The sequence below is a fragment of the Symphalangus syndactylus genome, chromosome 23 (assembly GCF_028878055.3).
Source record: "Symphalangus syndactylus isolate Jambi chromosome 23, NHGRI_mSymSyn1-v2.1_pri, whole genome shotgun sequence".
NCBI classification, from domain to species: Eukaryota; Metazoa; Chordata; class Mammalia; order Primates; family Hylobatidae; genus Symphalangus; species Symphalangus syndactylus.
In genome coordinates this window covers 29,287,841-29,312,810 of record NC_072445.2, presented here as the reverse complement: position 1 = coordinate 29,312,810, position 24,970 = coordinate 29,287,841, and the positions used below count along the sequence as shown (strand labels likewise).

General features: G+C 35.9%; 1 protein-coding gene across 2 annotated transcripts in view; it reads left to right on the top strand.

Annotated features, from left to right (window-relative positions):
• The window catches only part of COL21A1 (collagen type XXI alpha 1 chain), a 198,649-nt gene that overhangs the window by 136,721 nt on the left and 36,958 nt on the right, over window positions 1–24,970 (top strand). The window contains exons 3-4 of one of the 2 annotated variants that reach the window (XM_055263890.2): window positions 8,260–8,284; window positions 15,555–15,608. Coding sequence is in view for 1 of the 2 variants with exons in the window: in XM_055263888.2 (XP_055119863.1) it covers window positions 15,555–15,608 (54 nt within the window). In the remaining variant the exon portion in view is untranslated. The remainder of the gene's footprint in view (window positions 1–8,259; window positions 8,285–15,554; window positions 15,609–24,970) is intronic. The other variant, XM_055263888.2, reaches the window with a different exon arrangement.

The following is a 24,970-nucleotide window of genomic DNA, read 5'->3' as shown; positions in this document are numbered from 1 at the left end:
GATCTTTATTATTTCTTTTCTTCTACTAATTTTGGGTTTGGTTTGCCCTTGCTTTTCTAGTTCTTTAGGATGATTGCTTATTTGAAGTTTTTTTCTCTTTTTTGATGTAGATATTTAGAGCTATAAACTTCCATCTTACTACTGTTTTTGCTGTATCCCACAGATTTTGGTATGCTGTGTTTCCATTATTACTTGCTTCAAGAAGTTTTTCAATTTTCTTCTTAATTTCTTCATTGACTCACTGGTCATTGAGGAGCATATTGTTTAATTTCCATGTATTTGTATAGTTTCCAAAATACCTCTTGTTATTGATTTTTAGCTTTATTATATTGTCAGAGAAGATGCTTGATATTATTCCATTTTTGGAATGTTTGAAGACTTGTTTTGTGATCTAACCTATGGTCTGTCTTCGAGAATAATCCACATGCTAAGAAAAGAATTTATATTCTGCAGCTCTTGGATAAAATGTTCTGTAAATATCTATTTGATTCATTTGGTCTGTAGTGCAGATTAAGTCTAATGTTTCTTTGTTGATTTTCTATCTGGAAAATCTGTCCCATGCTGAAAATGGAATGATGAAGTCTCCAGCTATTATTGTATTGGGGCCTATCACTCTGTTTAGCTCTAATAATATTTCCTTGATATATCTGGATGTTTGGGTGTTAGGTGCATTTAAAATTGTTATATCCTCTGCTGAATTAACCCTTTATCATTGTATAGTGACCCTTTTCTCTTCTCATAGTTTTTGACTTGAAAGCCATTGTGTCTGACATAAATATAGCTACTCCTGTTCTTTTTTGGTTTCTGTTGGCATGGAATATCTTTTTCCATCCCTTTATTTTTAGTCTATGTGTGTCTTTATAGGTGAAGTGTGTTTATTGTAGGCAATAGATCAATGGGTCTTGTTTTTTCATCCAGTCAGCCAGTCTATGTCTTTTGATTGGAGAGTTCAGTTCATTTACATTAAATGTTATTATTTATAAGTAAGGACCTACTCCTGTTATGTTGTTATTTATTTTCTGGTTGTATTTTGGTCTTTCCTTCCTTCTTTCTTTCATTCCTATTGTCCTCTAGTGAAGATGATTTTCTCTGGTGATATAACTTAGTTTCTTGCTTTTTATTTTTTGTGTATTCATTATATGTATTTATGAGCCTTACAGATATTATTTTATAACCCATTATTTTAAACTGATAACAACTTAATGCTATTTGCATAAACAAACACACAAGCAAAAATAAAACTAATAAAAACTTGCCTTAACTTTGTCACCCTGGTTTTTAACTTTTTATTGTTTCAATTTATATTTTATTGTACTGATTATGTCTTTTAAAAGTTGTTATAGTTATTATTTTTGATTGGTTCATTATTTAGTCTTTCTATGTAGGATAAGAGTAGTTTACACACCACAGTAACAGTGTATAATATTCTGTGTTTTTCTGTGTGCTTATTATTACCAGTAAGTTTTTTACCTTCAGGTGATTATTGATCATTAATGTTCTTTTCTTTCTGTTTAAAGTACTGCCTTTAGCATTTCTTGTATGGTGGGTCTGGTATTGATGAAAGCACTCATCTATTGTTTGTCTGGGAAAGTCTTTCTTTCTCCTTCATGTTTGAAGGAAATTTTTGCGGATATACTATACTAGGGTAAAGTGGAATTTTTTTTTTTTTTTTTTTTTTTACCTTCGGCACTTAAAAAATGTCATGCGTCATGCTACTCTCTCCTGGCCTGTAAGCCTTCCACTGAAAAGTCTGCTACCAGACATATTGGAGCTCCATTGTATGTTATTTATTTATTTTTGTCTTTTGCTGCTTCTAGGATCCTTTCTTTATCCTTGACCTTGTAAAGTTTGATTATTAAATGTCTTCAGGTAGTCTTTGGGCTAAATCTGCTTGGTATTCTATAGCCTTTAAGTACTTGGATATTGATATCTTTCTCTAGGTTTGGGAAGTCCTCTGTTAACCCTTTGAATAAAGTTTCTACCTCCTCTTTCTCTACCTCATCTTTAAGGCCAATAACTCTTAGATTTGCCCTTGTGAGACAATTTTCTAGATCCTGTAGGTATATTCTATCATTTATTATTATTTGTCTCCTCTGACTGTTTATTTCCAAAGTCTATCTTCAAGCTCACCAATCATTTCTTCTGCTTGATTCATTCTTCTATTAAAGGACTCTGATACATTCTTCAGTATGCTAATTGCGTTTTTCAGCTCCAGAATTTCTGCTTTGTTTCTTTGTAATTATTTCAATTTTTTTGTGAAATTTATCTAATATAATTCTGAATTCCTTCTCTGCATATCTTGAATGTTTTATGGTTTTCTCAACACACATATTTTGAATTCTTTGTCTTTTAAGACATATCTCTGCTTCTCTAGAATTGATTCCTGGTGTCTTACTTAGTTGATTTGGTGAGGTCATGTTTTCCTGAATGGTGTTGATGCTAGTAGATGTTCTTCAGGGTCTGGGCATTGAAGAGTTAGGTCTTTATTGTAGTGTTCACTGTCTGGGCTTATTTGTAGTCATCCTTCTTGGGAAGCTTTTCCAGTTATCTGAAAGGACTTGGGTGTTGTGATCTAAGCTGTTTCTGCTTTAGGGTACACCCCAAGCCCAGTAACATTGTGGTTCTTGCAGACTTGTAGAGGTACCACCTTGATTGTCTTGAACAAAGTCTGGGAGAATTCTCTGGATTACCAGGCAGAGATTCTTGTTCTCTTCTCTTACTTTCTCCCGAACATACAGATTCTTTGTCTCTGTTCTGATACACCTAAAGCTGGGGATGGAGTGATACAATCACCCCTGTAACCACCACCACTATGCTCTGGGTCAGATCCGAAGCCAGCACAGCACTGGGTCTCACCCAATGTCTGCTCTGACCACTCTCTGGCTGCTGCCTATGTTCGTTCAAGGCCCTATGACCCTACAATCAGCAGGTGGCAAAGCCAGCCAGGCCTATGTCCTTCCCTTCAGGGTGGTGAGGTCCACCAATGCCCAAATGGGTCCAAAAGTTCCATCTTGGAGTCAGGGACCAGAGTCAAAAGCCTTAGATGTGTCTACCTGGTATACTGTTGTATTGCAGCAGAGCTGGCACTTAAACCACAAGACACAGTCCTTCTCACTTTTTTCTCTCCTTTCAAAGGCAGAGGAGCCTCACCTCATATCCACCACCACCCCTAGCCATGAGGAGTACTGCCAGATTACCACTGATGTTTCTTTGAGCCCCAGGGTCTCATAAGTCAGCTTATGGTGAATGCTGTCTGGCCTGGGACTCACTCTTTAGGGCAGTGGGATCCCCTGTGGCCCAAGGCAGGTCCAGAAATGCTAAGACTTGAGTCCTGGAATTGGAGACCCCAAGACTCTGCTTGGTGCTCTACTTCCCCGTGGCAGTGTTGGTACCTAAGGTGTAAGACAGAGTTTCCTTTACTTTTCCCTTTGCTTTTCTCAAGCAGAAGGACTTTTACCCCATGGCCACCACAGCTTGAGGCTGAGTCTCACATGAAGCCAACAAGTCTCAGAGGTTCACCAAGGCCCTTGGTGTAGTACGTAGGTATCGCTGCTAGTTATTCAGGGCCCAAGGGCTCTTCAGTTAACAGGTGATGAATGCTGGCAGGACTGCATCCTTTCCTTCAAGGCAGTGGGTTTACTTCTGGCCCAGGGTGTGTCTAGATAATGTCATCTGGGAGCTAGGGCCTGGAAAGGGGGCCTCTTGACTCTGGCCAGTGCCCTATCCTGCTGTGGCTGAGCTGGTATCCAAGATACAAGACAAAGTCCTCTTCACTCTTCCCTCTCCTCTCCTCAAGGATTATAGAAGGAAGGGGTCTCTTTTGGAGCCATGAGCTTTGCAGTCTGGGATTAGGAGAAGGATGCTGTCAACACTCTCTTGGCTGCCCCAATGTGGGTCTCAGAATGTTGTGTGCCTCCCCAGTCTACTACTGTCTCTGGGCCTAGTTTAGCACTAGGATTCTCTTATGAGTTACAGACATTATGGCCTAGGCTCCCTTTCAAGTTTACTTGGAGACTGAAGCACTTTGGCCCTTGATGGTGAGGTTTACAGGCACTCAAGTTCAGACCACTGGGATGGGTAATTCTCCTTTGGCTGGGGCTGGTTTAAATGCTTCCTCTGGGCCTAGCGCTATGACTCACGCCTGTAATCCCAGCACTTTGGGAGGCCAAGGTGGGCGGATCACCTGAGGTCAGGAGCTTGAGACCAGCCTGACCAACATGGAGAAACCCCGTCTCTACTAAAAACACAAAATTAGCTGGGCATGGCAGCACATGCCTCTAATCCCAGCTACTTGGGAGGCTGAGGCAGGAGAATCGGTTGAACCTGGGAGGTGGAGGTTGCAGTGAGCCAAGATCACGCCACTGCACTCCAGCCTGGGCAACAAGAGCGAAACTCCGTCTCAAAGAAAAAAAAGCTTCTTCTGTGGGCAGACATCAGTTGAGTTTGGTCTGGTTTTCCTTTCTGCTTTAACAGGAGAGCACTGGTTTCAGTGCTTCACAATTGCTGTGTTCTCCCTTCATTAGCACCCAGAAATGCTTTCCACTCCATGCTGCCTCTGCTGGGGAGCGGGGAGGGGTGGCGTCGGTAATTCAGGATTGTTTTTTCTCTCTCTTCAGTGCCTCTTTCAGCAATATGGAGTTAAAACCAGGTACTGTGAGTGCTCACCTGATTTTTGGTTCTTTGAAGGTGTTTTTTCTTTGTAGATAATTGTTAACTTGGTGTTCTTGCTGGGAGGGGTTACAATGGGTGGAGCTTTCTACTCCATCTTGCTTGCCTCCCTCCTCATTTATTTTGAATTAATTTCTGTGTATGGTATGAGATAAAAATCAGGTTTCATTTTTTTCCCATGTGGAGATTCAGTTATTCTGGCACCATTTATTGAAGACTATCATTTCCCTTTGAATTACATTAGCACTTTTGCCAAATATGAATTGATCAATGTGTGGGAAACTATTTTTAGATTCTCAATTCCATTCCACTAATTTATACCCATATCTTTCCTCAACAACACAGTCTTAATTATTATGGCTTTAAAATAAACCTTGAAATTATGTGGTGTAAATATTCTAATTTTTTTTTTTAGAAATCTTAATGGATATTATAGATTTACATAAATTCCATATTATTTTTAGTATCAGTTTTAAAATTTTTACCAAGAGAGCTTGTGGGATGTGTTAAAGTTTTTTCTTTTTCTGTTTTTTTGAGACAGAGTCTCACCCTTGTCACCCAGGCTGAAGTGCAATGGCACGATCTTGGCTCACTGCAAACTCTGCCTTCCAGGTTCAAGCCATTCTCCTGCCTGAGTAGCTGGGATTACCGGCACCTGCCGCCAAACCTGGCTAATTTTTTTTTTTTTTTTTTGTATTTTTAGTAGAGATGGGATTTCACCATGTTGGCCAGGCTGGTCTCAAATTCCTGACCTCAGGTGATTCACCCGCCTCAGATGCCCAAAGTGCTGGGATTACAGGCATGAGCCACCATGCCTGGCCAAAGCTTTTAGTGTGAAATAATTGTAGATTGCAGAAAAGTTGCAAATATAGTACAGAATTCCTTGTACCCTTTATCCAACTTCTGTTGAAGTTAGCATTTTATATTACTATGGTATATTTGTCAAAACTGAGAAACCAATATTGGCACATTACTGTCAACTGGACTCCATACTTTATTTGGGTTTCATTAGTTTTTCTACTAATGTAATTTTTCTGTGCCAGGATTCAGTCCAGGATACCACATTACATTTATTTGTCATGTCTTCCTATTTCCCACTGATCTGTGATAGCTTATCAGTCATTTCTTGTCTGTCATGACTTTGATGGTTTTGAAGAGTATTGACCAGGTATTTTGTAGAATATCACTCAGTTTGAATTTGTTTCATGCTTTCCTCATGATTAGATTCGGATTATGGATTTTTTTTTTCTGGAAAAGGATAGCAGAGAGTTCAAGTGCCCTTTTTATCAAATCAGAATGTACATGCTATCCAGATGAATATTCATTGGTGATATTAATGATGGTCACCTGTTTTATAGTATTTACAAGCTTTCTTACTACTTTTTCATCCCATATTCTGTTCTTTGGAAGCAAGTCACCAAATTCAAGCCCCACTCAAGGTGGGGTGTAGACTTAAGCTCCAAATCTTAGAGGGAAGAGCGTCTTCATGTCTCTAAATTTATTTGGGGGGAGTTGCCATCTTAACAATATTGAATTTTTCAATCCATGAACATGGTACATTGTTTCACTTATGTGAGTTTTCTTTATTTTATCTCAGCAAAGTTTTGTAGTTTTCAGATCTTGTAAGTCTTCTGTTAAGTTCATATCTAAGTTTTTTATTGTATTTCTTCATACTCATAAATGGACTTTGAAAAATTTTTCAGTTTGTTGCTAGTATATGGAAATGTTATTAGTTTTTGTATCACCTACAATCTTGTTAAATTCTCTTATTAGTTCCTGCAACTTTTTTTGTTGATTTCTCAGGTTTTTCTACATAGATGATTATATTGACTACAAATAAAGACAGTTTTCTTCTTCTATACTAATTTATATGAAATTTATTTATTTTAATAGTTTTATTCACTAAACAAGCCCTCAATACAATAACAAATAGAAGGCATAAAAGCACATATTTTTGCCTTGCTTCTGACCTTAGGTAAAAACCGTCAGTCTTTTAACATGGAATGTTAGTTGTTGGTTTTACATAAAAGCCCTGCATCAGGATGAGAAAATTCCCTTTTGTTCCTAGTCTATTGAGAGTTTTCTTTTAAAATATCATGATTAGATGTTGAATTTTGTAAAAAAAAAAAAAAAAAAAAAAAAGCTTTTTCTGCCTTCACTGACTTGATTATATAATTTTCTCTCTTATTTTCTTAATATACAACATTGATTTTTGTATGTAACACTAATTTTGCATTATTGGGATAGACCACAATTGGTTATCTTATAATATTCTTTTTATATATTACTGGATTCAATTTGCAAATGTTTTATTTCATATTATTTGTGTCTATGTTCATGGATGATTTTGATCAGCAGTTTTATTTTTTGTGATATTTTTTCTGGCTTTAATATCAAAACAATACTGGCTTTTCTTTTCTAAAAGCATTTGTGTAGTGTTGGTGTCGTTTCTTCCTTATATGTTTGGTAGAATTCACCAGTGAAACCCTCTGGGCCTGAGCTTTGCAGGTGTGTTCTATGGCTAAGGAACATTTTAATTAATAATGCACCTATTTAGATTTTATCTTTCTTCTTGAGCAACCTTCAGCAATTTGTACCTTTCAATGAATTTGTCCGTATCATTTAACTTGCAAATTTCTTGGCATATTTTGTTTACAATATTGCCTTATTCTTGTCCTTTTAATGTCTGTAGGTTTGTAGTAATGTGCTTTATTTCATTCCTGATATTATATGTGTTGTAATGATAATTTCTTATTGATACTTTACAATTGAAATCAAGCACTGCAGAATATTTCCTACTCTTCCCCTCTGTCATTTGAGCCTGGTTCTTTTTTGTTCTTGGGTAACGTTCGCTTATTTTTTTTCCATGGGAATTTGTCTGTTTAAGCATTCTTTCTCCCATAGGGTCAATAATAATAAGCTTCACCCCCCCCTAGGGAACTATTATTTCATCTATATTTTTCAAGGGACTTGTATAAAATTGTGCGAGTTCCTCTCATGATTTTTAAAAAGTTTTCTCTGTTTTAATGATTATTCTCCCTTGGTCATCATTTCTTACTTTGAATACTTATTCTTTCACTCTCTACTTTTTTTTTTTTTACTTTAATATGTTTCTGGTTTCCTTCCTGTGTTGGATTTTTTCAAAGATCCAACATTGTAATTTAATTTTTGACTTCATTAAATTTTTGTTTTTTGCTTTTATCCTATTTTATGTCTTTATTCTTTTTTCCTACATTTTTTCTAGCTTTTGCAATTGAGAATTGAATTCATTTACATTCATTTTTTGTTATTTTTTATCTAAGTAGTTAAACTGAATATTTTTCTCATCTTTGTTTAAGTTGTATCCCCTTGATTCTGATATGCAATGTTTTCATTAACTTTTTTTAAAAGAAATTTTGTAATTCTAGTTTTTCTCTATTTCCTAAGAGTCGTTTAAAGAGTTAAAAGTCTTTTTAGGGTGAAAATCCTTTTATTTAGATTTTGTTGCTAATTTCTGATATTATTACGCTGTATCAGAGAATGTTTGTATAATTTCTTCTTTATAAGTTTTAGTGAATTTTTTCTTTGACTTATTGTATGTTTAATTTTCAGGAATGTTCCCTGTGCATATGAGAAGGTAAATCTCTATTTTCAGAGTGTAAAACTCAATATACATTCATAAGAACTACCTTATTGAATATCTTATTTAGATCTTCTATAACTTAATTCTTTGTTTGGCCTGTCTTGAACAGAGAGTGGTGTATTAGTGTCCTATTATTCGTGCATTTTTGTCTCTTTTTTCTTTCACCTTCTGTTTCATGAATGTAGTTTCTACGTTATTCATTGTATGATATTTTTAACTACTACATCTTCATTTTGAATTGTGGCTTTAGCATTATAAAATATATTTTTTGTTTCCTTTAATAATTTTTCACTTGAATTTTACCTTCTCTGGTATCAGGATTACACGTTATCTTTTTGATTATTTTTATTTGCTTGCTGCACCTTTGCCCATCCTTCTATTGTCTAGCTTTAGCTTTTGAGTCACTTTGTTTTAGTTGTGTCTCTTGTATCAAGCGTAGAGTTGGTCTTTGCTTCTTAAAGCAATCTGAATTTTTTTATTTTAATAGATTAAGTCTATTTTCACCCATTGTCTGATAGGTTTGGTCTTATCTCTGTCAAAATACTCACGTTGTAATTTTGTTATCTTATTATGTAAATTATGCTATACTGACTATATTTCTTTCTCAATGTGTTTTTGTTGCCTTTTCCTATTCTGCTTTTAATTTCTTTGGGATTTAGGAAAATTTATATTTTTATTTTAGTGGTCTTTATACTACGTTTACTACGCCTTGTAAATATCCGTTTCAGAATTCTGTTATTCTCCCTTTACATACCTTGAGCATCAACTCTTTGTTGTGTTAAATTTAAATTATATCCTATTATCTATGTGGAAATTAATGAATTCTATTTTCTCCTTTTCCTTATCCTTTTCTTCTTGTTTAATTATTTATACCTTATCAGATTATATAATATTTATAAAATACTTTTTACACTTTATCTTTGTTTCAGATCTGCAATTAAATATACTCAGTGTTTGTCACCGGCACCTTTACCAATATTCAACAGTCACGTTTGGGTTTAATAAAGGTTTTCCTCCTTTGGAAGGGCTTGTGAATACAGCATTCTGAATTCTTGATATTTTAGTATGTTTTTCTACACTTTTATTATTTGAATGACAGCTTGGCTAACTATGAAACCCTTGTCTCACTGTTTTTCACTGTTTTCTCTTTTTCTGAATTTCTTAGAAATATTGCTTACACTGCCAACATGTATGTTGCTGATGTCAATCTAATTGTCTTTCCTTTGTGACTCTTTCATATGACGATGAGAGTTTAAAACAAAAACAATTTTGCATTTAAAGTCTAATAGCATATGTTTCAGAATTTAAAATCCCAGTTACTCCAAAAAGCTTTAGAAAGGAAGATTCAGGGATTTTTTTTTCTGGAATGTTCTTTTGAATTATAGTTTTAAATATAAATTCTGTTACTTTTTTTGGTTTATATCTCAAGGACTCCAATTACAGATATGTTGAAATTTGTCTTCTATCATTTCTGATCCTTTTAATGTGTTTCAAAAGTCTATTTTTATTGGCTATGCTTGTTTTCTCCTCATTGCCGTTTATAATTTTAAGTTAAATCTATTCTCCCTTGGTTTCTAGTAATTTAATCATCATTCTCATCTGAGATGATTTTGTCTTTTTGATTCTTGAATAAAATCTTATTTCATATCTTCCATTTATACATTTTTATTCTGAATTTTTTAACTAATAAAAATACTTGGCTGGGCACGGTGGCTCACGCCTGTAACCCCAGCACTTTGGGAGGCCGAGGCGGGTGGATCCCGAGGTCAGGAGATCGAGACCCTCCTGGCTAACATGGTGAAACCCCGTCTCTACTAAAAATACAAAAAAATTAGCCGGGCGTGGTGGCGGGCGCCTGTAGTCCCAGCTACTGAGGAGGCTGAGGCAGGAGAATGGCAGGAACCCGGGAGGCGGAGCTTGCAGTGAGCCAAGATCGCGCCACTGCACTCCAGCCTAGGCGACAGAGCGAGACTCCGTCTAAAAAAAAAAAAAAAAAAAAAAAAACTTGTATAAAGTTTGTTAATCCAGGTTACAATATTTTGTTTCAGTTTTCTTTATTTTTGTGTGAGGAAAATATGAAAAGTTTTTACTGTTTTTTTCCTTTTGTTCTTTTTTTGGATATTATCTGCCAATTCTTTGCAAATTTGAAATATCCTGTATATATTTTGACCCGTAATAATAAACAGGGTTGTACATGTTTGGATAGCTTGCTGGTCTTCTTAGTTGTAGATTGTCTCTTCTTTTATGTATAATGAAGTTAGAAGTTTCTTTAGTTAATGAGATTACTGGGTAGGACTTGGTGTGTTTTCTGCTGGGGATGTGGAGGAGTGAGAAACATAATGTGTTGATTTTAGATTCTTGTGGCACATCCATGGGAAGATGTTGAGTAAGCAGTTATACACAGATAAGAAGCTCCATCTTATTTAGAGAAGGGGAAAGAATGAGATATAGAACAGAGTTGTAAGGAATTATCTTAGATTGAATGAAGGACTCCTGTTTACTGTAATAAAATAAAAGAAGAATAGATGGGTGCAAATGCAGGTAAGTGTGTTCGTTTGGTGGCAAAATGTTTGTATCCCGTTTTTTCTTAGAATGTTGGGAGAAGGAGAAAAAAGCTTTTGTTGATTGGAGAATATTTTATATAGCAGAAACTTTCTATATACATGAAAAATGTGGCAGAGAAGAGATAAAGGAAATATAGAAGTTGCATTGAAGTCCAGTTGAAGCTGGAAGTTATAATCTGTATGATTATTATAGTATTTTTCCTCCATAGCCATACTTTGAACATAAGCATAGGCTGAGGCTGTTTTCAGTTTGGTTTACTCAACATTGGAATTTGCATAAACCAGTATGGTGGATGCAGAGTGAGGTAAAGGGCAAGAATTTTAGTTAGAAAGTGGTTGAAATAATTAAATGTGGTATTTAAGCTAGATATGCAAGAACCAAAGACAGAAAAGGAGAGATTATAACAAAAGGCGTAACTCATTGGATACTTTCCAAGAGCTTCGTTCTTTTTACAGCACTGTACATACATTTTCTCATTAATCTCATAAATCATTATGAGTTGTAAGTGGAAAAAATTTATCCTTTCGCAGATGAGGAAACAAAGAACTAGAGTAAATAACTTGTCCAAGGTGACGTAGCCATAACAACAACCAGTGAAAATTCTGCTCACCAACTAGTTGGAAATCATGTTATACCCAAATATTCTCTCCTAGTTATAGAAAATAATGATGAAACTATTGACCCTACTGTTTTTAATGATATCTTAACTGGAATAAAGAAGGATTGGCTTTATGTTTAAAAATACTCATTTTGCCAAAATTATAATGACAAACTATAGCAGTTCAAGTATTGAAATAACTTATATTATTTGAAAATAATATAGCCAAAAATACATCATGAATAAAGGGTTGTTAAAACCTCAACTTTTTGGTGGCAGTGGATCTCCCTTTCTGTGCCAAGGGTTGCATAAGGCATTTTCACAAAGCCTTTTATTTTATTTTCCTAAAAAACAAAATCGATGAAGTTTAGAGTATTAATGGCATTTTATGCATAACACCAGGTTCAAAGAGAGGAAGGGATTTAGTTAAACATGCACAGCTAGTTCCATGGCAGAGTGAGGGTTCCAGGTCTAGTTTGTATGCTCACTGATGTGCATGATACCTTCCAAATGTCCTGTCTGTTTACTTGGTCAGCTAGGAGAAGCTTCCTCAGTCTTACATCTTTAATACATCTGCAGGCATGCTAGAGATGTGTTTACAAATGAAGAATAAACTATGCCATAAGATCAAAGTCAAAATAAAGTGTTTCCTTAACAAAGCAAGGATCGTCCTCAAAATTAAACTATATTTTCATGATCAGTAAACCATACCTTCCACCTGATTTTGAGGATTGCTATAAGCAAACTAAATTACTTTCCATCCTTTTATTTTTTTGTGGGTAAATGCCAAAGACCACAGCATGAAAGGAAATACACATGGAGTGCAAATTTCACATGCCTGGTTTTAGTTAAATTTCCTTTTTTTAAAGAACTGTTTTGTTGTGGAATAAATCATTTTTGATGTTAGCTCTAGAAATTAGATTGAGAAATAATGTTAAGCATGATATTTTCTCAATTATGTTATATCAAGAAATGAGTTAATAACGGAATAGAAAAACAATAAATTGGAGATGGGGCCATGTTTTATACTTTTTCAAATGCCAAACAAACTGACCTGCACCAGGTTATCCAGGTCATAAAAGTAATCAAGTGATCAGGTTAAGTTCTGGTAACAATACTAAATTTCACAAGCTGGTTGTATCTTGCATTTGATTATTTCAAGGAAAATGCCAAGTAGAAATTATTCTTTTATTTCTTGATGAAACATTATTAAAATCTATTATTAAAAAATCAAGAGAGTGTTCTTAGGTAAAGACGACTGGCCATTATCTCGTAATAACTGACTGCATAATTGTCCAACAGTAAATGCTAGAGCTTTATCCACAAATGTTTTTCCCATTTCCTTTATCCCTTTGAAATTGAACATTGAAGAATAAATAGTCTCTTCCTCCTTCCTTGATATACTCCAATGATTGTAAAGAAGGGTACTTGTAGTTTTATGTTTGGCACTAGTCTACGTATTGTAGGTGATTAAAAAAACTCCTATAAGTCATGTTTTCTACCTTTAAAAGAATGTGCAAGTCAAGCAAATAACACATATAAACAAGACACCTGCTGAACAACTTAGCATAATAAAATTCAGTGCTAAGCGAAAAGCTATACAGTGTTATAGTATTTCACAGAAGAGAGGGATTCATAAGTCCAGAAAGAGTCTGTAAGTCTGTTTTGAGATCTGGGCTAAAGTAGCGTTTCTCAAAATGTTGTCCCAAGACTAGCAGTCTCAGCACCTTCTGTAAACTTATTAGAAATGCAGATTTCGGGGCTTGCCCCAGACCTACCGTATCAGGATCTCTGGGTTGGGGCCCACAATGTGCAGTTTAACAGACCTTCCAGGTGATTCAGATGAAGCTAAATTTTGAGAATCACTGCTATAGATAATAAAGAATGTGATATTTTATTCAGTTAATATGTTGTGTCTAATATAAAGTAGGAAGAACATAATCAGTTAAATCCTCAAATAATTGTGGAACTTCATTATTGATAAATCTTGCTGATGGCTACTTAACGTTTTTAAAACTCCTGCTAATTAAAATAACATGATATTAGGTCAATGGACAGATAGAAAAAAGTAGAGATTTTATAAATCAAAGTAGTTATGATTTTATAAATCAAAGTAGTCATCTAATCATGTATTTTGCCATTACTTTTAATGGCAAAAACTGCAATTACTTTTGCACCAACCTAATAATTTCAAATTAATTGTTTCTACTATTTGGCAAGTGCCTTACCTTCTTTATTTTACATATAGAAAATTTAACCATAGATTGTTTTATAAGTCACATATGACAGTACCTGGAAGTAGGAGAAGTTAAATGATCTAATGACTTATAGCAGTGCTGGTTCTCAAATGGCTGCATTAGAATCACCTGGAAGAATTATTAACACAGATTGCTGGCCCCCACCCAGAGATTCTGGCTTAATATGCTGCAGTATGGCCTGAAATTTTATATTCTGAAGAAGTTCCCATGTTACATGAAGAAGTTGATCTTGCCTGGTCTGAGGACCATATTTGAGAACTACTAATATGAGAGATTCCTTCTGACTATTGATATGAGTGTTAAGTTCAGATAAAAATATTGCATTATTTCTCCATAGTATTAGGATCTAACATATCCCTTGTCTTGAACTTTTCAGGCTTTTAAAACTAGCTTTCAAACTAAGTGGATCCAACATTTTTTCCTCCAATATTTTTATATGCTTTTCTGTAGAACTATTGGATTAGCAATAACTTCTCTCCCTCTAATTTGGTTAATTTTCAGGAAAGCATTAATCTTTGCTCCTTCTATCCTCAACTAGTGTTTGTAAATAAAACTGGTGTAGATGAAATATTTGGCTTTAGTTGGCATTTCACAGTTCTAACAAAATGCAGGAATTCATACAAGTGGGAGAATTGTTGTTTATATAATGTGATATGGTTGAATTTTTTTCTAAGTACTGATTATGTTTGCCAAATTTTAGAGCCTCTTCTGTGCTTTATTTTCTATAATTTTGGGAAATTCATTAGAATATGAAATTATGGATGACGGTGTTGTAATATGCTTCAGTGCATTGCATTCTGAGACTCTTTCTCCCTTAAACTTACTTCAACTCAGGTATTTGAGACACTTACAGGAAAAAATGCTTTTATTTTACTTCCTATCTTGCTTTCATCTAGGATAAAATGTTCTTTCTGGTATGAAACAAGTGTGGCAAATTACTTGCAGAGAACTTTGCTTGTTGTGATGCAGCATTTTGCTTGACAGAAACAAATGCATGGCTCCTAATGACTGTTAGATTTCAAAAAGTCTGGGGTGTGTACATGTGTGTATATGTGTCAACAGGCTCTTCCTTGCTATCCTTCATTTTGCTCAGATAGTTTAATAGTCGTACTAATCTGCAGATATTACACATTTTAGGATTATACTCAGCTAATATTTATTGTTTTAGTAGAAGAAGTGTCAGATACATTTGTATTCACTAGCAATTGATTCATTTGGGAAAAAAATTTAGCTTCCAAAACACAGATGTAAAATAAGATGCTTAACTTGAGCATAGTAATGTAAAGGTATATATCGCTAAAAACAATTATAATTTAACAGCTACCTAAAATATGCATTATAGATGTTTATTTTAAATACGTATATACTAAAGTGCCAGATAATTTCAACTAATAACCTATAAATAACTCCATTCCTAATGAAAGTTTTGCTTTTGCTTTAAAATGTAGCTCTTTGAAGGCAAGGTCAAATTAGGTCCAACATATGATCAATTTTAAAATAAAAATGAAAAAGTATGTATGAATAGGACTGATATAGAATATTGGTCACATTTACCTTGCAGATAAGATGGTCTATTCTCATAAGAATGACTATACAGTACCACAGTTATTTTATACTTAATTATCTGCCATTATGTACACATTTTTGTTGTTTACATGGTCACTTTATGAATTTCTGAAAAAGTTACTTGATGTCAGGAAAAGTTAATATCAATAGTCCAGAAGTAATTTTAATTTTTCTGTTTGTATCTAATGTTCTTTAATATGTAATGTTATATATTGTTATTTTGGTAAGCAGACCTCAGAATTTAATTCTCTATTTCTTTTTATCAAATCATTAAAAGGGAGAAGCAGGATCCCCTGGTGCCCCGGGGCAGGATGGAACACGGGGAGAGCCTGTGAGTACCTTCTCATTGCAGTTCTAAAAGATGAAGTTCTTTTCCTGTTATGAAATCCCTTTTGGTTATTTAAATTCTTCTCTTAGATGCCCTATTATTTGTTCAGTGACTTCCAGATTTTAGATGTTGTAGAAGCTCCTTGTGAAACACCATAAAATATTGAAATGTTGAATCCTCTTTTAGAAACCAGGAAGAATTTTGCAGTGTGAGTCACAAACCGCAAGCACTCATGCCCAAACAAATGCGTGGTTAACACAAACATCATGGTCTGTTGCTGAGCCTTTAGTCACTGTCACTTTACCACTCATCTATCGTTTCATAGTATACTCTTTGGTATCTTGTGTTCAATGAAAATCAGGAGTAGAGAAACATGACTAAGAAAGTACTGAATCTGAATCCTAGATATCTACATTTTTAGCAAGTGTCCCAGGTGATTGTGAACTTCAGGTGAGTTTTAAAAATATAGTTTGCCCCCACATTTTATTCCTCCAACTCATGGCCAACATTTAAATACCAGAAGATCTTACTGTATTCATCAAAGGTACCTACCCTCAAGAAATTTGAAATTTGCCTTGTGGGAGCTAGGTTAAGAATTGAAGTAATAGCTGAGATGTATTTTTATCACATTTATCACAGAGTGTTCAGTTGAGATTTCAGGATTTAAATATTGTACATAAGCGGGAGAAAGGTATCACCAAAGCTTCTTAAATAGGGTAGAGGGATTAAACTACTCTTAAAGTTACTTAATAAATTTTCATTGAATTTCATCTTGTGTATGATTTTGTACTGGGGCAAGTTCTATATAATGCTATTGCCTTCCAGAAGCTTATAATTTAATTTGGAAGACTGAAAAAAATGATGCAAATAATTACCAACTCTTTATAGTATGTGCCAAATATGAATCTGATATGGAGTCAGAAAGCCAGGGTTTGGAAATGATTACTGCTACATTTCAGCAGTGTGAGCTTGGAGAAGTCACTTCACATCCCTGAATATGTTTCTCTAAGTGTGAATAGTGTAGATGCTTATAATGCTTACTTCACAGGGTTGTTGTGAAGCTTACGTAGGAAATGTTTAAAAATTGTAAAAACATTGCACAAATGCATGGGCCTATTCTAAGTGCTGAAGGAGTATAGGAAGGTAGTCGTGATATTGAGGTGCTTGAAAACATTGTACCAAGGGTTTGCGCCAGATTTATTCATGAAAGGATGACTGGGAATCAAAGGAAGACAGGAGAGAGAGAACTCATCTGAATGAAGACACGTATGTGAGATGGTTAAAGGTGTGCTCAGGAAATAATGAAATGATCTTAACGAGGTCCTGAATCTGCAAAGAAGGGTCTCTGTTGCGTGTTAGAAAGTAAAGATAGAAACTTGGCTAGGGCCATAAAGTGGAGACCCTTGACTCCAAGTTTGAAAAGTAAACCTTATTCATTTGTCATTGAAGTTTTGTGAGAAAAAAAGATAACATAGTAAAAAGAACTGTTTTAGAGGCAGCGTATGAGCTCCTGGTGTGGAATGATTGGAAAGGAGAAGAAACTGGGAACAGGGCACTAGTTAGCAGGCTGTTTTGACAGACCAGGCATGAAGAAGGCCTCAACCAGGCATAGAGTGAGTTCAGTAGGGCAGCATGAGCTCAACATATCTGAGCCATAATTGCTGCTATTTAAGAAAAATTAGGAGACTTGGTAACTGGATATAAGACTGGGTGTGATTGTTTATGTTATTGTTTCAGAGTATAAAGTATGTGTGTGTGTGTGTGTATGTGGGTGTGTGTGTATGAGAGAAAGAGAATAAGAAACACAAAGAGAGGTGAGAGACAGAAAGGTGAATGGGAAGAAGAGAAGGAAAAAGAGGAAGAGGGAAATAAGAGATAATAGATATAAGAGCTTGGATATAATTTAGGATGTGACGGCCGGGCGCGGTGGCTCACGCTTATAATCCCAGCACTTTGGGAGGCCGAGGCGGCTGGATCACGAGGCTGGGAGATCGAGACCATCCTGGCTAACACGGTGAAACCCCGTCTCTACTAAAAATACAAAAAATTGGCCAGGCGTGGTGGCGGGCACCTGTAGTCCCAGCTATCAGAGAGGCTGAGGCAGGAGAATGGTGTGAACTCGGGAGGCGGAGCTTGCAGTGAGCCGAGATCGCGCCACTGCACTCCAGCCTGGGCGACAGAGAGAGACTCCTTCTCAAAAAAAAAAAAAAAAAAAAAAATTAGGATGTGACTGTGTTCTAAATGTTTGTGAGTTAGTTATTTGGAATCTGTAACTCATTCTCCAGTAGAAACAATGTTAGAAGGGGCAGACTGACCGGCAAGTCTTTGTAGACCATAATTCAATGTGAGGAGCACATATTTACTTTGAACATGTTACTATTGAAATATCTTTAATAAAACCTAAAAAGATAAAAGAAATCTTAAACATAGGCCAGGCGCAGTGGCTCACGCCTGTAATCCCAGCACTTTGGGAGGCCGAGGCGGGCAGATCATGAGGGCAGGAGATCGAGACCATCCTGGCTAACACGGTGAAACCCTGTCTCTACTAAAAATACAAAAAATTAGCAGGGCGTGGTGGCACGTGCCTGTAGTCTCAGCTACTCGGGAGGCTGAGGCAGGAGAATCGCTTGAACCTGGGAGGTGGGGGTTGCAGTGAGCCAAGATCGTGCTACTGCACTCCAGCCTGGGTGACAGAGCAAGACCCCGTCTCAAAAAATATATATATAAAATATAAAATGAGGAGTACTTAGAAGATGCTTTCCTTTCCCATGGGTGCTTGTTTCTCACTTTTATCCCCAAGCAGACACTGATTTGGGTTTGTTTTTGCCCTGCCTGCTCTCACTTTATTCAAGACTTATTCATGTCTAGACTTGTTGCACTAGAATAATTTACCATTCCAGGGAGTGTGACCCTTTAGATTTTAACCATTTCCTTCTTTTCTTTTTTTCTTTCCTCCCAATATTCCTTCCACCCCTGTAATGTTTAGCTTCAGTGGTGAGGGAAACACAGTGACTGCCTCAGGGAAGCTTACTGCCTAGTTGGGGAGATAGATAGTAAAACGATAAACAAGCAAAAACTAAATTACCAAGTTCAAAAAGATAGACAAACAAGGTGCTGAGGCAAACAATAATGTGAATGGGGTAGTAGAGGTTATTGAGATGAAATTTTTCCTCCTAAATCTAGTGGGTAAAAAACTGGGAGTTACTGAGTGAGACTCTCCTACTCTGGCCCAATGGACTGGGGAAGACAGGAGATGCTCCTTTACTTCTTTTCTGCCATTCCCCTCTCTTTCTTGATGAATGGCAAAGAGGAAGCCAAGTTTCCTATGCCAGGAAATGCACCCTGTTAGGAAAGCAATTCATAGGTTAAGTGTCTCAAACTTGCTGATGTCTGGAAACAATTCTTCTGGTCTGTATTTTCTTCCAAATAAGAACAGATAGCGTTACAAGCTATTTTTTTTTTTATTTTTTTACAATTAATGAAAACTTGGTTTTTATTATGCTGTGCAAATGGATTCTTATCATTTGTGGAAAAGCTCTGAAAATAGAAAAAAAATCCATAAAGTTTATATATTTTGTGACACAAAGAAATAAACATTCTTCCATTGTGTGGGAATAATGGTTTTAAGTAGTTGTAATAAATGACTTGGCTCTACTATAAAGGGCATATTCACTTTATTCTATAATGTGGCAGCCAAGAAAATTAATGGAGCTCCACACGGAAGGACAGAAGCTCTTGGAAAAATGCTTTAAAGCTAATTAAACACAGCTTATGTCAGTCTAATGGTGATTCATCCCTGTAAGCAGATTGATACATATGAACACTAACTCCCAGAATTAAAATTAATGGCTAGCGCTATAATTTATTAGGAAATGATTATATTGCTTCAAAATACAAGTACATTCACATCAATACTTTGAATTTGAAAGCTAGTATTTGTCGATCCTAAAAGTAATTTACTTTCTAAGTAGTAAATTATACCTAATTAACTTCAATTCAGGAAACTGTAAACTCAGGTCTAACACCGGATAGATTTATTATAACTTGTTTCAACCACGAATTGCTATGTTTATAGATTATATTCTTTCAATTATTCAGCAGTATTTACTGAGTGTCTACTTTGTGCCAGACATTGTACTAATTGAGGAGAATGTGAAGATTAATTAATCATGGCCTGGCCATCAAGGAGTCAAATGAGCCAATAGATGGCAACACAGTATGAATGTTATGAACATAAGTATGGGGGGAGCCTGAAAGGCTGTGGAAGATGTGTATAACCTTACATGAGGCTGCAGGCATTGTCGAAAGGTATGCATTGTTAAAAAAAAAAAAAAAATTGCAGGTCAGACGTGGTGGCCCATGCCTGTAATCCCAGCATTTTGGGAGACCAAGGCAGGTGGATTACTTGTGGTCAGGAGTTTGAGACCAGCCTGGCAAACATGGTGAAATCCCATCTCTACTAAAAATACAAAAATCAGCCAGGCGTGGTGGTGGGCGCCTGTAATCCCAGCTACTTGGGGGGCTGTGGCAGGAGAATTGCGTGAACCTGGAAGGTAGAGACTGCAGTGAGCCAAGATCATGCCACTGCACTCCAGCCTGGGTGACAGAGGGAGACTCTGTCTCAAAAGAAATAAAAACAAAAAAACCAATATTATGAGGTATAATTCACATACAGTTCACCTATTTAAAATGCATAGGAATGCCTTCTTAAGAACACAACTCTCTTGGCCAAATTCTGAATGATAGATATGAGTGGGCTAGTTGTTTGGCCTGGCAAGGCAGGAGTGTGTAGCATGCGTGTTCCAAAATATAGAGGCAGAAGAAAGCATATTCTGAGAAGAACTGACAGTAGTTCAGGCTGCCATGTGGTACATGAAACGGAAGTGATAGAAACAGTAGGTGAGGTTTTAGGGATAGATAGAGGCCAAACCAGGAAGGGCTTTAGGTGTCTGTGCTGTTTGCATTTAATTCTGAGAGTAATGGGAGCCCTACTTCCCTACTTAAAACTTTTGACTGGAAGCAGTTAGTGAGCTCTGTCACCTCTAGTAACAACTAAAGCGAGAGTGGTCAGAGTTGGGGGGGGAGAGTGGGATGGATTTGAAATGAACTAAACAGGTACTAGCAGGGCTTGAGGATCCATTGGATGCGGGTAAGATAAGAGATGACTCTTCAAAAGTCTTACTGCATGGATGGATACAGAGGAACACCAAACAGTAAGCAAGGACTAGAACACAAAGAACCAGTTTTGGCTAGTGCAATTGATCCTAAAATATGTTTAAATGGAACATATCTAAATAATAACAAAGGCATTTAAAGAGAAGGTCTATATTTTGGGATAATTAGAAAATAATAGGCTTGTAAAAACAGAAATTAATAAAATTTCAATAAAAAGTTGTGGGTCAGATCCAAGGAAATTTTAGATGAATTTCTGTAAATACTAGTGGTAGTAGGTTAAAAAATGCCTCCCCTACAAAAATATCAGATCTTAAGTTCTGAAACTTGCAAATATGGTTTTATTTGGATAAAAAGGTCTTTGTAGAAATGATTAAGTTAAAGATCTTCTGATGGGGAGATTATCTTGGATTTTCTGGTGGGCATGAACCAGTCAGTTGAAAGTTCAGAGCAAAACTGAAGTTTCCTAGAGAAAGAAGCAATTCTCTCCATGGATTACAGTGTCAGCTCCTGTGTAAGAGTTTCCAACTTACACCTCCTAATTGCCTGTCTTATGGATTGGTATTTGCCTAGCCAGTCCCCACTCTTGCATAAACCAATATTTTGCAACAAATCTCTGCCATGTATGTGTGTGTATACATGCATTCATATATCTCAGCTGGTTCTGTTTCTCTGCTGGAACTCTGACTGATGCAGATTTTGTTTCCGGGAGTAAGTACCTAAGTACCTAAAATGTAGAGTGGCTTGGGAACTGGGTAATGTATAGAGGCTGTAAGAATTTTGAGGCACATGGTAGAAGTAGTTTATATTGCCTTGAACAGACTATTGGTAGAAATATGTATGTTAAAGATTGATAGTGAGGGCTCAGTGAAGAAGTGGAGGTCATGCGGAGAAAGCCTTTCTCATCTTAGAAAATATGTATAGCATCATCAACACACTGTTGCTAGATGAATGGACATTAAAGACACTGTTGATAAAGGAGGAAAGGGGAACATGCTGTAGGAAACTGGAAGAATAGTGACACCTTGTCATAAAGTGGCAGAAAATTTAGCTAAATGATGTCCTGCTGTTTTGTGGAAAGTAAGACTTCTAAGTGATGAACTTGTATATTTAGCTGATGAGATTGCTAAGCAAAGCGCTAAAGATAGAGCATGATTTTTTTTTTCTTACTGCTTATAGTAAAGTGTGAGGAGAAAAAGATATTTGAGGAAAGAACTGTTAAGCAAAAAGGAGCCAGCACGTGATGATTTGGGAAATATCCTGCTTATACAGATTACAAAAGATGTTAAAATTAGCAGATTCACTGTTACACAAGCATGCTGAAAAAAGGTTAAGATTGTGGCTGGACAAAGTTTGCTAGTGCAAGAGATTAGGTAGAGGACTCATGAATCCATTCAACCAGCCCAGTGGAAGCCACAAATAAAGATATGAGACTATCCAGGAAAAACCTGGGGAGGAGCCTCTTGTCTAATTGTGTAAATCCTCATTATATATACAGGAAACGTACAAGGTTTTGATAATGTTATATCAGCAGAAACTCTGCCAGTTTGGAATGAAATGTACAGAGACAAGACAAAGTGAGGGAAGGCTGTTGGACCTCAAAATTTTTATAGGTAGAAAGCAGGCTGATAAAACTACTCAACTTCAATAATGTACTCTCTTTCAAGTAATAAAGAATAGTGATTCCAAGGCTGGCAGGGCCCCAAGCCCAGAAGGGTATTGCTAGGTCATGAAACCTGATGGAATTTTTTCTGCTGGATTCAGCATCACAGAGGATCAGTGACACTTTTCTTCTCTTTGAATGGATATGTTGATAACTTATCCTTTGCCTGTCTTAACATTGTAATTGGGAAATAGATAACTTGCTCTGTAGTCTATAGGTTCACAGATGGAAAGAGATTTTGTCCCAGGATGGATCATACCCATACCTGATTTAGATAACAAGATTTGGGACTTTAGAGCGATTTATTATTTAGATAAGAATTTGAACTTCACTGTAAATAGTTGAGACTTTTGTGGACATTGGATTGGGGTGGATGTATACTGTATGTGGGATGAATGTGAATCTTTGAAGGCCAGAGGGTAGACTGTGTTAGACTGAAAATTACGCTTCCCCGAGACATCAGCTCTTAATCTCCGGAATATGTAAATATTAACTTATTTGAAAAAAAGGTCTTTTGTAGATATGAATGAGTATCTTGTCATAGGGAGATTATCTTGGCTTATCCCAGTGGACCCTAAATGTCACACTAGTGTCCTTGTAAGAGAGAGGCAGAGGAAAATTTCACACAGAGAAGAGGAGGGAGTAATGAGACCATGGTGGCTAAGATTGGAGTGATGTATCCACAAGTCAAAGAATGCTGGCACTGACCAGAAATTGAGAGAGGCAAATAATGGAATCTTCCCTTGAGCTTCTGGGGGACACACAGCCCTGAAAAGACTTTGACTTCAGACTTGTGCATTCCAGAACTGTGAGGGAATAAAATTCTGTTGTGTAAACCAAGTTTGTGGTAATTTGTTACAGTAGTTATTGGAAACAGTACACTAGGCTTTTCATTTAGTCTAGTTCTTAATCATTTTATGTAATGAACCTATATAAAAATGTATGTGAGTACATATTGGTATATATTGCAAACTGTTGGTAGCATATGTGTTGATCAAAAATATTTGGGCTTCAGCAAGTCAATAAACAAGTTGGTTTCAATGACAATTTGAAAGCAAGACTCTTCAGTCAATATTTTCTGTACTATCAATTTTGTTAAATTATCATGTATTTTTAAAAACTTAATTTGTCTATTTCTCATTTTGCTACGTTTTCCATTATTGTATTTAGTAACTTTTAGCCCATATTTCTTCTCTGTGTTATCATATTGTAAATTTGAAGCAATTAAGTGGATGATACTTAATGTGCTATATATAATAGTTAAACAATATATGAATACATATGCGTAAAAAAGGATCTGCATGGATACAGATCATATGGTTTAATTATATTTCAATTACTTCGCTTATTTTTCCCCAGTTGGGTTTTTGATGTCTGTTATGTTGCATTTTTCTTGCCTTTATTTTATGTTCTCCCATGAGCACAAACATAATAAACATAAACATATGTTCTCTCATGAGCATAAACAAAAATAATTATTGTTTTTGTATTATAACAACAATTGAGGACTAGATTTTGAGTGCTTTTTAGTGTTTTTTTTTCTTTTAAAAGATGCCAACTTTGCTAGACTACATTTTAGTTTTTATTCTAAGAATAAAGGACAAGATTGTTTCAAAGAATCCTTAATATTTTGGAAATTTCTTTTCCTAACTTAATATTTTGGAACTTTCTTTTCCTAAAATCACTCTCATTTTATCTTGGGCAGCTAGGTGGATGGTGAGGGCAGAGCAACATGAGGGCAGCAGTAGAATAAATTTACCAGTAGTTGAAAAAACCGTAACATAAAATATTCATTTTCAACTGAGTTCAATTTTAGACCAAGTTATCATGTTGACGAGATAGTCTTCTTTGGTCAATTCTTGTCAACCAAATTATCTGCAGAATAGTTTCCACTGCTGCTTTGTCATAGCTATTTTCGTCCTGGTGCTCAATCCTGATGGCATGTTGTATTTGGTGTTAATGTTTTCATCAGGCAATCTAAATCATTTGCTTTCTAGTTCTCTGCTCACCAGCCAGCCCCATTGTGTACAGGGAGCCTTAAGGCTCACAGTGAAAATTTTTAGGCAGGGACTGGGTTCTACTGTGAGCTGAGATCCCTGGAGCTCCATGAAAAGGAGAAAAAGAATGCCATGTTTCCTGGATCTATGGAGGTGAGTACATATTTCTTAATGAAGGATGGCCTTAGCAGTTTTATTTTGGAAATGTTTGCTGTCTCATTTTTCAAGGAATGAAGACATGGGGATCACTGTAGTGTGGTTGAAACACTGGCTCATAGAAGCTTTTATTGTTTCCTTTCCTCATGCCTTTCAAATTCTTGCTTAACCACATGTTATGCTTGTCTTTATGATGTAATGTTTACTGCTGAGCCAGTCCAAGTTACCATGTACTTAAGAGACAAGTAGATCTTTTGTTTAATCACCTTTTCTATGATGTGATTATTTGGCATATCAGTTTTATGCATACACACAGAAGACATGCATAAAATTATTGGGGAACATTCATGATGAATTGCTGTGATAATTTCCCTTGT